General features: G+C 47.0%; 1 protein-coding gene across 2 annotated transcripts in view; it reads left to right on the top strand.

The window, feature by feature from the left end:
- The first annotated feature begins 6,213 nt into the window (after positions 1-6,213).
- Positions 6,214-14,061, top strand: part of bsna (bassoon presynaptic cytomatrix protein a) — a 165,129-nt gene continuing 157,281 nt past the window's right edge. For both annotated transcript variants that reach the window (XM_069189520.1, XM_015348064.2), the window contains exon 1: positions 6,214-6,560. In XM_069189520.1, coding sequence (XP_069045621.1) covers positions 6,379-6,560 — 182 coding nt within the window. In that variant the 5' untranslated portion in view covers positions 6,214-6,378. The remainder of the gene's footprint in view (positions 6,561-14,061) is intronic.

Below are 14,061 nucleotides of genomic sequence, written 5' to 3'. Positions count from 1 at the left end.
CCGTCCTGGCCCGTGTTGGGGAAAAATTCCACACCGATGGGCCACTGTTCTGCCCAAGTAAATGTGGCGGCAGTCTGGCATCATGCGCCGGTAAGGTTAAATAATGCGAGCGCAGGGAATTGCATGGAGGAGGCGTCATCTTAGCAAGTACAGGTTGCTCGAAAACCCGAGTTGAAACGGGAGAACCGAGCACGCAGTGGCCGTAACGCAGGCCGGCTCCCTCCTGAGCCTGCAGGTCTCCAGCGGCAGCAGCCTCTCGGAGGCGGGGAGAAGCCCTCAAACCCATCTCCACCCTCTCCCCCAGTTTAAGCAAGGTTCGACCTTGCATCAGTCCGCGTCCCACAGTACAATACTCGAGGTAGGGACCGTTTAAATCACGCGTATAAAGAGCAAGTTCCTCCCGCAGGTGGGAAAAATGTGGCCGCAGTGTAACCGGTCACCTCCAGGGCTCAGATTGACAGTTCACTCTGACTGAGCTCAATTCTCGCTTCCGCGCACGACAGACGACGTCTGCATCGTACTTCAGCCTTCTTCGACGACAGCTGCGAGTCGCCCATATCGGAAACACCCAAGTGATTTGACCAGTTGTGTTTTTCACCGTAAATTGTATTTGTGTTAAGTTGCCGAACAGTACAGTGTAGGGAAGTTCCCGGTACTGTACGTTCATTACAAAGCAATTCTCTGACGTGTTTGCTGTATGTTTTTAAATGTATGCTGTATTTGCTGTTCAATGAATCTAATTATAGGGGTTTAAAACCTTTTTCTCCGGTCATAGATCATTGATTTCTCCGCCCCTCTGTGAACGGGGCAGGTTTCTTTATTTTCTCAGCCTCCTGGACTGTTTTCTGCTGCTCCTGCCCCCTACTGTACCCACTCCACGATCAGCTCGCACCCCTCACGTCCACTGAAAGGACAGTTGCCCCCAGTGAGCCCGCAGACCTGCCCCCCTGTCCCTACTTCCTCACTCCTAGACGCTGCTCCAGCAAACAAGGGAGGCAAACCATGTAAATAATTATAATTGCTTACACTTATAAAGCACCACCACCAGTGTGCAGCCCCACCTGGATGATGCACCAGTACTCTCCAAACACACCAGCTCTCAGTGGGGAGGAGAGCAGAGTGATGAAGCCGGTTCAGAGAGGGGGGTTATCAGGAGGCCCTGATGGGTAAAGTCCAGGGGGAAGCACCTACTTGTTTCGAGAAACACCCTGGGATTTTTAATGACCACAGAGAGTCAGGACCACGGTTTTACACATCTCCCAAAGAACGGTGCCTTGTTACAGTAAAGTATCCCCGTCACTATACTGGGGCATTGGGACCCACACAGACCACAGGGTGAGCGCCCCCTGCTGGCCCCACTGACACCTTTTCCAGCAGCGGCAGCAGCCTTAGCTTTCCCAGGAGTCTCCCTTCCAGCTACTGACCAGGCTCACACCTGCTGAGCTTCAGTGGGCTGCCAGTTATGAACTGCAGGGTGATATGGCTGGGGTACATATAGGGTTCATACAGTATAGCAATAGCATGAACACTAGTTATCTATGCGTGTTCACCCAACTGCTGAAAAACGGGTATTTCCGACTTGCATAAAATTCGAATTAGGTAAATAGGGAACCCTTATGTAACCCGGGGAGAAGAGGTATTAGGCCATGCGAAGCTACAAAACTGCTGGCAAAATCGTGATCCAGTTTTTTTTTTTCTCTGTGGGTGAATTGCCCATGTAATGACAGAACAGCAGAATATAAAAACATAAATCTCTCCCTGTCTCTGTGTCTGTGTCTCCCTGGAGAAAAAGCTGGGGTATGCGAAAAGACGCATTCCTAATGCAAGAAATTGTATAGGGCTAATAAAGAAACATTACATTACATTATAAAATTCTGCTGTTCTCCCGTTTGTGAAGGCTGAAAACATCGCACGATGGTGCACTGACTGCAAGATCCCACTAGATGTCGGAATGACAGCAGGGTTTCTTACCTTGTCGTCCCCTTTTTCTTGCTAAGGTTCATAAAGTGTGTTATGTGCGAGTATTCTTATGCGAGTGCGCAGTAAATCTTTCAAGGATTGTCGTCTAAAACAGGGGGGTCCCAAACTGGCTTTCTTTTCAGCCGAGCTCTTAAATCGATCAATCAATTAAATCGATCCTTCGTTCTTTCTTCTGAATCCTTCATTCATGGCTCGACTGGAACCGTTGGCAGTTTTTTGTTCTGCTCACAGATCTTAAGCGACGTGTGAGACGCTTTAGTCACAGGGCGACATCCGACACGTCTAGGAGCCGAAAGCAGTCGGATATGAAATCGGACGGTATGAAAGGCTTATCCCAGTCCGGTCTTTCACAGACTCGTGGACCCCCTACAGACAGGACTCGGCTCAGTTAACTCCCTGGGACTCGCTCAGTGAGGGGCGTGTCTGTTTCCGCGGTGCAGTGTGCAGTTATGTATTGTTGGGATGTAGGGAACTGCACAGTTGCTTGCTGCTGACACATTCCTGTAAAAACTGCGGCTATGACAGTGCTTGTAGGTTTTTGTCCCCTTTTGCACGAGGTGAATCGAGAACACAGGGACACCCCGTCCTGTTTTGGTGACCCCGTTTCTTTCGAGTTGTAGGACACAGGGCTGTCCGGTGTCCAGGGGGGAAATAAAGTGCCTTTTGATTGAGACATCGTTGGTGCTGTTTGTCCCCCCACCTTTCTGTACGTTTGCGTGAGAGGTGCTAAGGACAGCGACATTTAGCCAGGATCATAATGACAACTTCAGCACTAATTGCTCGGGTAATCGGCCTGCCTCACCGCTGTTTCCCAGGTCTGTACGCGGGGGAGATAAGTCATACTGGACGTACTGTAAGAACCTGCAGCACGGAGCCCCTCCAGGTCCAGGAGTGAATGCCAGTTTAACAGACCTTGGACACTAAGCCTTGGGTTTTGGGAAGTGGGTAAAATTCCAGTCGGTAAGAAAATGTACCGCAAACGGAGTCGTCACTCATCCAGAGCAGATGGGAGCTGCTTGCTGCTTCTCCTTTGCCACTGATCCTGAATCTGCAGTACAGGCGGTGATATAGCGAGCCGTTCAGAAGTCCTCTTGCATAATCGAAACGCAGGACTGCGCTACAGAGCAAATTAGGCCTGTGGTTCCATACGATTCGGAATAAGCAGTCACGGAGGGAGACAATGACCAACCCAAAGGAATACTAGTAGTTTATTGTTGCAGCGAATATTACCTGGCCACCCCAATAAAAACGCCTTTGTTCAACATGATATGCCGCAGAGAAGACAACTGCTCTCGTAGGCGCTTCTTAAAATCATTTGTCAATTTGGAACAAATATGGCACCTTCCGCTGGTAAACGCAACAGAGTGTAAAGCACGATTCTCTATGAACTTTTATTTCTAATTAAAACCAACCAAAGACACACAACCCAGACGAAGTCGCCTCGCAGGTCTGGGGACCGATTTATTTCTCTGTGTATGTATGCCTTCCTCAGGATTTTGATCATGCTGAAAATTAGCAACTGAATTTGGATAGATTTTTACAGCTTCTGACCTGCCTCTGTGACATATCGAGTTCTTGTAGTCCACATTCCCGATAAGTAAGAATATCTTCATTGTAAAAGAGAACTGATCGATAAATTAGTTCGATTAAGACACCGAGAAGCACGGCAGAGATGAGCAGTAGCCGATTTTTGACTTGGGAACACGCGATTATTTCGCGGATCCTTTAAGCCTATGACAGCGAACTGCAGGCCTCAAAGTTTTATTTCATCCTTTCATGACTTGTTGTTTTCCTCTCGGAGCGTTAAAGAGGACTAGGAAACCTGCCGTTCGGTGGGTTTCAAAATATTATCAGCGCAGAAGAAAGAACGGCAGGAGGCACTGGCAGCTAAGGCGCCCTCTACAGGACAACTGTAGTAGCAGCCAGTCACAGAAGAGCACATTCCTCTTGCAGGCTTCCTCTTGCAAGCTGGAAGAAATCTTTTGCAACAAAACACTTTAGAATAGACCTGATAAATTCATTATTATTCATTTGTATGCTAACTCAATTAGTTAGCATACAAATACTAAAATCACTCTTGTTAAGGCACTGGAAATAATGGAAGTGTTGGGTGATAGCACAGCTGCCTTGCTGCACTGGGCCCTGGGTTCAACTCCAGACCTGAGGTGCTGTCTGTGTGGGTTTTCTCCGGTTGCTCCAGTTTCCTCCCGCAGTCCAGAGACATGCTGATGGATCAATTGGCTCCTGGGAAAATTGGCCCTGGTTTGTGTCTGTCTGCCCTGTGATTGGCGTCCTGCCCAAGGTGTACCCTGCCGAGCACCTGTAGCTTGCAGGGACAGACTCTGGCTTCCCTGCGACTCTGAATTGGGAGACGCAATCAGACGATGGATGGACGGAGTGCATTAGATTGGAGTTTCGAGTCTACTTTCAGAGCCAGGTTCCTATGGAGGAACTGGAAAGGGCAGCAGTTTTCTTTCAGCGTGTTTTTTTTTTGTCTCGTGCTCAGTAGAAGGGACAACCACATGGCCTCCTCTGTGCTCATCGATCAATCTGTCAATCGATCTGGTGGGATTCTCCCAATCCCAATCCCAATCCCAACTCCAGATGAAGAGCAGCTCTTTGGCCGACAACTCATTTTAATCCCCTGTGGAGACCTGCTCTGTAATATCGATAAGTGAGACTGTCAAAATGAGAGATTGTGTCTGTGAGGACTGAACGAAGATGTATGGCCGTCTGTGCATAATTTCATGAATACCAATCAGGTGAGCCTCCTGTCTGACTGTGTGAATTTGGGGGAAGTTTCAAGGAGTTGTGTAACCTTGAGATGCCTTGCAAGTGTTATGTTTTATTCATTTTGAACCGCGCTGTGGAGGGGAACTTGGCATCACAACAGAGGGGATTCTCTGTGCAGCTTGGGGGCTTCCTGTTTATCCTGTCATCAAAGAGGGCTCGAGCAGCTGGGGGCCAGGAGTTATATAAACCCAGTCTTGCACGTCCTCTTGTGTAGGATGTTGTGTAGGGCAGGGAGACCTCACACAGCACCCTGGACGGCCGGAGACGCTTCAGTCTCCGTTCGCTTACAGTCGCCCGAGAGCTAAGCTTCAGATTCAAAGCAGTCATTCCCCCTTCAAATACGACCTTTTAATAAGAAATGGAAACATAATTTGTAGAGGGGCCTTGGTGGCACAGAGATCAGCATTGCTGCCTGAGAGCGCTGGGGCCCTGGGTTCAATTACACACCTGGGGTGCTGTCTGTGTGGAGTCTGCATGTTCCCCCTCTGTTCACATGGGTTTCTCCGGGTGCTCCTGTCTCCTCCCACAGTCCCAGTCTCACGCAGATAACATTGAGGCACCAGAAAATAAACAAGCACTGTAGGACCTTTACACATCTCTAGCCAAGTCGTTATCTGGTCATAACTAAAGTTAAAAACTAAGGTTGCTGCTGGAAGAGGTGTTAGTGGGGCCAGCAGGGGGCGTTCACCCTGCGGTCCATGTGCGTCCTAATGCCCCAGTATAGTGATGGGGACACTATACTGTAAACGGGCGCCGTCCTTCGGATGAGACGTAAAACCGAGGTCCTGACTCTCTGTGGTCATTCAAAATCCCAGGGCGTTTCTCTAAAAGAGTAGGGGTGTAACCCCGGCGTCCTGGCCAAATTTCCAATTGGCCCTTACCAATCATTGCCTCCTAATAATCCCCCTCTATGAACTGGCTTCATTACTCTGCTCTCCTCCCCACTGAGAGCTGGTGTGTGGGGAGCGTTCTGGCGCACTATGGCACATCATCCAGGTGGGGCTGCACATTGGTGGTGGTGGAGGGGAGTCCCTATTACCTGTAAAGCACTTTGAGTGGAGTGTCCAGAAAGTGCTATATAAGTGTAAGCAATTATTATTAATTATTATAACTATCCGTCTCACCTAATGGACATCTTCCAGAATCAATTCACTGGACTGGGTGAAGCGATATTCCACCCCCCCCCCACGAGTGTGTTTGCAGAAGACATCTGCATGTGTAAGCGGTTGTCAATACAGAGCCATACTTTTCATGTTCCGGCAACATCACCGACCAGGTCGCTGTCCCTTTCAGCGGCGTGAGCGTGCCCGCCGCTCGTCCCCGACGCGTTCGCACACGCGTGACCCCCCCCCCCCCCCCCCGCGGACACCTGCCGGGGGGGACCGTCCCCTCGCCACGGGAGCGCGCTCGGCGGCGCCGGCGTCAGAGCGCGCGTGCTCAGTGCGGGCTGCTGGCTTGTAAGGCGATGATGGCGGAAGAGGAGCAGCGTTGAGTTCTCTTATCCCAATTTTTTTTTTTTTACATTTTAATTTAATGCACGGTTCCTCAATAAAATAAGATAAGAAAAATAAATCCTCACTCTCTCCCGTCTCCTCGCCCGAGACCATGGGGAATGAAGCCAGCCTTGAGGGGGGCGGCCAACCCGGAGAAGTAGGCTCGGCTGGCTCAACCGTAGGGACTCCGGCTTCCATTTCAGCACCGCCGGGCTCTGGACAGCTCACCAAGCCCAGCAATGGAGGTGCTGCCGGGGCAGGACCAGCGGCCGGAGCCGGGGCACGGATTAACAGGTAGAGCCGAGGACAGCAGGCGGCAGGCATTTGAAGCCCCGGTGCATTACCCGAACCCCCGGGGTGTCGTCCGCGGAATAAGACCCGCTTGGCTTGCAACGGGTGCCGTCCGTGTGCAGTCAAATGAAACACACTATGGTTAAAGAAAAAGACGCAGGTGTTTTGATATTACCCGATGCAATGATTTCGGGCTTGGGGGTGGATTGGGGGCAAACTGCGATGTTATCGGCTTTTCGGGTTTTAGAACGACGGGGTTCGTTTCAGACGTAAAAATTATGAATGAACCGCATGCCCATCAGTAGTGATATCCGGATTTATTATCCAGGGTTGCATGGCATTTCTGGTGACGAGACGTTTCAAACACCGGCGTTGTTCGCTTTTTACTGTACTACACCGCTTGACGGAGCGTAGTAGGCAGAACGGCAGTGTCTGATGTGGGTTACACATTTTGGCGAGATGCTTGTATCCGCCTGAGCGTTGAAAGACTGCCTTGATTTATGATGCAGAGCCTCCTGCACACCGAAAGCGACGCAATAATTGCTGCACTCTCCCCCGTTCCTGTTTAATGAAATCCGCGATTTAATATAAACTTTGGAAGGGTGACATAAAGGTATTTGACAGTGTCGTGCAAGAACACGATGAGCCGAGTGGCGACCTCAACGTTCAGTGCCAACCGACCGTGTTACTTTTGTGGGATTTCAAGGCGAGCTTTTGTGATCGTGCGAGTTGGAATGCATTAAATTATATATTTATCACGTCCGTTACGTGGATAAACCCCACCGATTTCAGCGAATCTAGTTTTTTAAAAATGCTTTCGATCATTTAAAGAACCAAGGAATAAAATTCATGATCACGCAAAAACCGACCTAAGTGGTTTTAATTGACACCTTTTTAAAGCATCTCAACTTCAAAGATTTATTTGGTAAAAAAAAACATTGTAGAAGAAGAGATTATAATACACGAGGCTAGGCTCAAAACCTGAATTTAAAACCATAGAAATGATTAGGATTGCTGTTTGGATATATCGTAAATGCTCACTTTGCTGGTTAGGAAACCATCACATTCTGTAGTTCCAACACTACAGCGCTTTCAGTGCAGACAGTGGCTTTTAATGCCGCTTGCGATAATGGACATAGGTTCTGTGTAAAATAAATCCATTTACATGGTCAATTAAGAGTTAAAAAAGAATTCCGTGTGTAGAGATATTCTCACGTGTGGCTCGTAGAAGCCCGCTTTGTTGTACGGTATTTCTCTTCCATTAAAGGGGCGTGTTACTTAATGTTTTTCCTGTGAGTCTGCTTGATACAATTTGCTTTCGGGGGAAAAAAAACGACTCGATATTGTTTTATCATAAGATTAAAAAAAAAAATCTCATCTTACGTTCCCTGCAATAGAGGACGGGTCGATAGCCATGAGATATTATTGTTTTAAAGCGGAATGCCGCGAGAAATTCAATGAATTGCATTATACGAGAGCAACTCTTCACTTCGCTTTCTGTTGAAAGAAACGATTCTCGCACGTCATTGAGCGAAGAGATCGTGCACGTCAAGGTGTTTTTATTTGACAATGGACAGTCTTTATCGGAGGGTCTGAAATTGGGTGTTTAAAAAATTAGTACCGACTCCCTAAAGATATTCTATATAAAATGGATTAGAAGAGCTATAGATTAGGAAACCTTTCATAGATTAAACGTCTTCCCTTTTGCCAGTGACGACGTAAAGGGAAAACTATCATAATGACTTACGGCTGCCTCTGATAATCAGCTTCTAATTGTCCGACTGAGTTACACAGCTACAGCGTGAATTGCCTTTGTTTGCAATTGTGACCCCATTGAGTGGCCTAGTTTTTCCTCCGGACTAAACCTGTAGGTAAACCTGCGAAACTGTACAAAACACCTTGTTTTCGTACATCCCGATATTTCTGGAGGTGGACGCAAACGTTTTAATACGTATCTTTCTGAAATGGCGGCTTATATTCCTGAATAGGCCAGATACGCCGCGTTTTTACGTGAAGCTTCCTGAATCAGTGCACTGGGAGGCTGTCCGGCGGAGTGGGTCTGGACATCTCTGAAGACGAGATGTGACTAGCTTCTTCCTCGGTGAGCCGAGTCTTACTATGGCGGAGTCACTAGACAACGCGCTGGTAAGGGTGGTAGCCGCTGGTTCTTAGAGAACCGGAGGAAATTATTTTTTGAGTGTTGTATCCCGATGGGCTGGCATGGTGGTGCAAGGTTAGCATAGCTGATTTGCAAAACTGGTGCCCTGGGTTCGATTCTGGACCTCGTGTTCCTCTTCTGTGTGAAGTTTGTATGTTAACTTATTACACTTACACAGAGTTTTTCTGGACACTCCACTCAGTGGGCCTTACAGGTAATGGGGACTCTCCTCCACCGACACCAGTGTGCAGCCCCACCTGGATGATGCGCCAGTCCGCTCGCCACACACCAGTCTCAGGGGGGAGGAGAGCAGGGTGATGAAGCCAGTTCAGAGAGGGGGATTATTAGGAGGCCATGATGGGTAAAGGGCCAACTTTGGCCAGGACACCAGTGTTACACCCCTTGTCTTTTTGAGAAAGACCTCAGGTCAGGACTTTGGTTTTATGTCTCACCCGAAAGGCAGCACAGCACCTTTTTATGGTATAGCGTCCCCACCACTATACTGGGGCATTAGGACCCACAGTGACTGCAGGTTGAGCGCCCCCTACTGGTCCTACTAACACCTCTTCCAGCGGCAACCCTAGTTTTTCCCCAGGATGACCCCGGGCTCACAGCTGCTGAGCTCCAGTGAGTGGCAGGGTGATATAGCTGCCGATCACTATGTGCTGTATGCATGATTGTGCTCTGGGTGCTCCGGTCCCCCCCCCTGCAGTGCAAAGGCGTGCTTGTGGGTCAGCTGGCTTCTGGGAGAACGGACCCTGGTGTGAGTGTGTGCGTGTCTGCCCTGTGACAGCCTGGCATCCCATCCAGGGTGCCTTGAGCCCATCGCTTGCTGGGATATGCTCTGACTCTTCTGAATTGGCTCCGAATTGGATGAAGCGGTTCGAAAATGGATGTTTAGACTGAACCATGCCCCAAGGCTTGTACTTGTCCATGTTTATGTAGTTCACTGTAAATATTGAATGCTTTTGCCTCCGCTAAGCTCCTAATGCTCTAGGACAAGGTTCCTAGTACCCGCAGTAGCTGGCTCAAAGCTGTGGCCAATTATCCTGCAAAGATCTCTGGGGACAGCAGTTTTGTTTAAGGCTTTTACTATTTACACAGCTCACCGACCTCTTCAAATCAAGTTATTAACTCCATTGACACGGCGATGAGCAGAATAACCGATGGTATTGTTTATGAGTTATTTCGACTCCTGACAACTGGAAACCTTTGTGTTCATGTTCTTGTTGAAAGAAAACAGTTCACAGAGTCAGAACAGAGAGAGAAATCTGTGGCGATGAGCCAGAGAAATTCTGTGGGAAAAACAACAACAATGAACTGGTCTTTTAACGGGCAAAAGCAAAATAAGAGATGCTGAGAATCAGAGCTGGAGTCAAAACTGTCCAAGTATGGAAATGATCCTGTAATTGGCTCCTGAAAGGAGAGATTTGCAGCGCAATTGAGTTATTTGCATGTTTGAAATTGATTTGGTAAGTCAAAAGCCTCATTGACAGTGCAATGATAACCCCCAGAGGAAACCACCGAATTTGGTCCAACTTATATTCAGCTCTGGTGTGGCACAGTGGTGCAGTAGTGAGCGCTGCTGCCTCACGGCGCTGGGTGCCTTGGGTGATGTTCCAGACCTGGAGTTTGGATGTGTGTGGGGAGTTTGCATGTTCTCCCCTCTGGTTGGCATAGATTCACCTCCAGGGGCTCCAGCTTCCTCTCACAGTCATGCTGGTGGGTTGATTGGCTTCTGGGAAGAATAGCCCTGGTGTGTGAGTGTGTTTTTGTGTATCTGTCCTGTGGTGGACTGGCATCCCGTCCGGGTTGTACACTGCCTTGCGCTTGTTGTTTGTCGGGAGGGGTTTTGGTTCCCCACTGTCAACAAATGTGTAGAAGGGTCTCCGGCTCTGGTCAGGTAGTAGTCACATACTATACCAAGCGCCGTGGGGACTGGAAGAGTCTCCGCAGTAACTCCTCTGAGCTTAGGGTAATGCCAGTGAGAGCCGCATCACGCCTCCAGTCAGTGCCAAGTGTGCTGCAGGCAGAGGTGACTCTGCACTGAGGAGTAACGGAGGAAGGCAGTGATGGTGCACACAGCAGAGGATCGCATGTGTGCATATCCTGTGCTGGTCTGAGAGCTGTAGTGGTGAGCTGCATTGTATTGGCAGTTTAAAAATGAAGAGAGGTGTATTAAGAAAATAATTGCTGATTCCATATATATATATTTACCAATAAGTTGGATAGAAAGTGTCACTAAGATAAAAAATCAAATTCAAATGAGCTGTTTATATTGCCTGTGTCCTTGTTATTTTATTTTTTTCAGTTGTTGACAGTCATGTGTGTAACCACTGTGGTTTGGTTAGCGCTGCTGCGTCATAGCTGCAGGTCCCGAGGCTGGATGGCGGCCTCATGTGTCCATCTGTGTGGAGCGCGCGTGCTCTCTCCGTGTTCGTGTAGGTTTTTTTTCTGGGCTCTCCGGTTTACTCCCACCTCCCAAAAGACGAGCACTACGAGTGCGAATGGTTCCGATAAATTTCCTCCTACCAGAGGTCAGTCCCTGATTGCCCAGGAGGAAAGGAGCTGGGCATCCCAATCATAGCTCTGTCTTGTCTAGAGTGGAACCCTGGCACCTCTCTGCTCTATGCCTAGAGTGGGGGACATTTAGCTTAGACAGATGCTTCTGTGTTGTTTCTTGTGCTGGGATGGTTTTTTTTATCCATGCTAATGAGCTGAAAAGCATCTTCTGAAAAGACATTCCCGGTGTTTGTTGTGAGGATGTTATTAACACTAGAATCTATCGCCCCATTCCCAGGACGTCCAGGAGATCCAACACAGCAGAAAGAAATATTTGAAAAAAAAATTTTTCTTAAGCCTGAGTTGTGAGGGCTTCACAAGTTATGCCTTGCGACATAAGATTACTGTATATACCAAAACACGACCAACGGAGAATCGCAAACAGCACAATGGTTGCTCTCATAAAAAGATGGAATATTTAAACTGTCCTTTGAAGATGTACAGCAAATGCCTGCTGTTTACTGCCTAAAATAGACGAATGCCTTTGCCACAGTGTGAAGATTCAGAAATAGCCTTGCATTAACTAAGCATCGGGACTAAATTAATTCCGTGGATTTGAGTGTGAAAAAAATCTGTAAAGCTTCTTCTCAGCAGTTTTTAACACTGCAATTACTTGTTGTTGCCAAGGGGCTTTCCTATTTTTAACCTTGTTCCTTAAAGCTTTCTTTCAGTTCTGTATCTGTCATTTAATTCCATACTTTATACTGTGCATTTGAGCGCCTGCTGGCAAGCTGGGGAGGAGCCTTCTGCCTTCATCGCTGGCAAAGTGGTGAAGACAGGACTCAAAGCACGTTGATCTCAGATGGGCTTAGTTTGTTTTCCGTCTGGATTGACGGAGGGGTAGTTATTACTGATGAATGGCTACTTTCGTGGATCTGCTTTGGGATGCTCCTTTTTCATCTGTTGGCTCAAACTCTGACATTGCGTGCTCAGCTCCTGAGAGTATATGAATGCAGAGAGTGAGCCATTCCCTTGGAAGATGGAGCCTTCTGTATTTAAAGACCTGTTTAATCCAAATCCCAGCACACACTCCTTTGTAAGCTTCGGTGAGGAATGCACGAGTTCTCATAATGCAAAGCATTTGTGCAGGATTGCTAAAAATATGAAAAGGGGGTAAAAACAAGAAAATGCCTGTAATCCAGCATTAATAATCAATTCCAAGGTAAAGTTATTTTTAGCTGCCTGGCCGTCTTGTTGTGCAGGCTTTCATCATCTCATTCAGTGTTGCTTGGATTCCAATTAATCCCTTTATTAAACATAGCATGAAATAACTGGCACAGTGAAGCTGATGACTACAGGAACGTTTCAGATAGAGAGGAAGAAAAAAGATTTACACGTTCACGTGCTGTCTTATCAATTTCCGTGAATCATCTCTCGTGTGCAGTCTCACGATGGGACCTGAGTGTCAGCTGTGTGCATCGTGCAGGTGTTAAAATGGCTGTCTGCTTAGCTGATTCCCCAGGTTCAGATAAATTGCGTGTTGATTTCAAAACGCCTTCAACGCTTTTGCAAAAATGCTCCTTGGGTGCCAGCCTTCAGCTATTTCGGTATTTCCTTGAATACCGGCATGTCGCACATAAGCTGAACTGCAGCACCAGTAGCATGATCGGTAGTGACAGTTTCACAATGGGGGTACATGTTCAAGAATTGCACTCCCATTGCAAAGAATGAAAAAGAAGTATTGTAAATGTTATGCGAGTATATTCTGTAACAGGAGTAGGTAGATTACTCTTGGGGTGTTGTCAAAATGAGCTGTGCTGCAATTCGTGCTATATTGAATTCTGTGTGTTTTAGCAATGAAGATCTGCAGTGTTCAGCCTTGAGATTTTATTTAACTGGAATACAGCTGAATTCTGCCGGAGGGAAAGATTCTACCCACTATGAAGCAATCACTGAACTTATTTTTTTTTTCTGAAGGAGGACATCACAGATACTGTCCATTTAAAGTAAGTGGCTCAAAAGTAAATGGCTTCATGCTGAAACTATGCCTTTAGTGGGGCAAAGTCTTCAGTCTTACTGCCATGGGTTACAATATTTCCCAGCTTCCTCAGCCTTTTGTATGCAGATGTTTGATTGAAACTGCTTTCATATTATTGTGTGTAATCAAACACTTTGCTCTTCTGTGGAAGTCAGTTTTATGCAAGATGTAAATTAAAACAGTTTGCAGGGAATGACTGACATACAGTACTAATTTTATCCTCCATGGACAACAGAGGAATAAGAATGTCTCTGATTTGAAAAAAAAAAAATCTTTAAACCCTTCGAAAAACTAAATAGTCTCAGTATTCTAAAAACCTGACCTCTTATGTTATAGTGTTGTAAGATCTCTCAGTGGATTTTTTTCATTTAATTTTTTAAATACCATATTTCTCCCAAAGGAAAATAATGGAGACCTGTTATTAATGTTAATATTAATTAAACATTTAAAATGAATTACAAATGGTTGACTCTGGCAGTGTTCTATTTGAATAATTGTCATGTTTGATATCCGCAGCACAGATAGTGCCTGTGTTTGATATGCTTCCTAAAACACTGCCCCCTTTTGCTAAATGGAGAAATGAGCCTGCAGGTAGAGCACACTGGTCTGCCTGTGGTACTCCCATCACAAAACAGGTTCTCCTTCAGTAAGTCCCATTCACAGCTTAGCTCCTGCTGTTTCATGAGGTCAGGTCTCAAGTTAGCTGTGAGGTTTGCACTGCAACCTAATTTCTAACTCATCATTTCACAAACTGATATTGTTCAAAGCATTCCAGAGGACTTCTTTTCAGTGTTTGTCAGAGTTCA

This window comes from Lepisosteus oculatus, chromosome 4, assembly GCF_040954835.1.
Source record: "Lepisosteus oculatus isolate fLepOcu1 chromosome 4, fLepOcu1.hap2, whole genome shotgun sequence".
Taxonomy (NCBI): Eukaryota; Metazoa; Chordata; class Actinopteri; order Semionotiformes; family Lepisosteidae; genus Lepisosteus; species Lepisosteus oculatus.
This window is presented reverse-complemented; position numbering and strand designations above follow the sequence as displayed.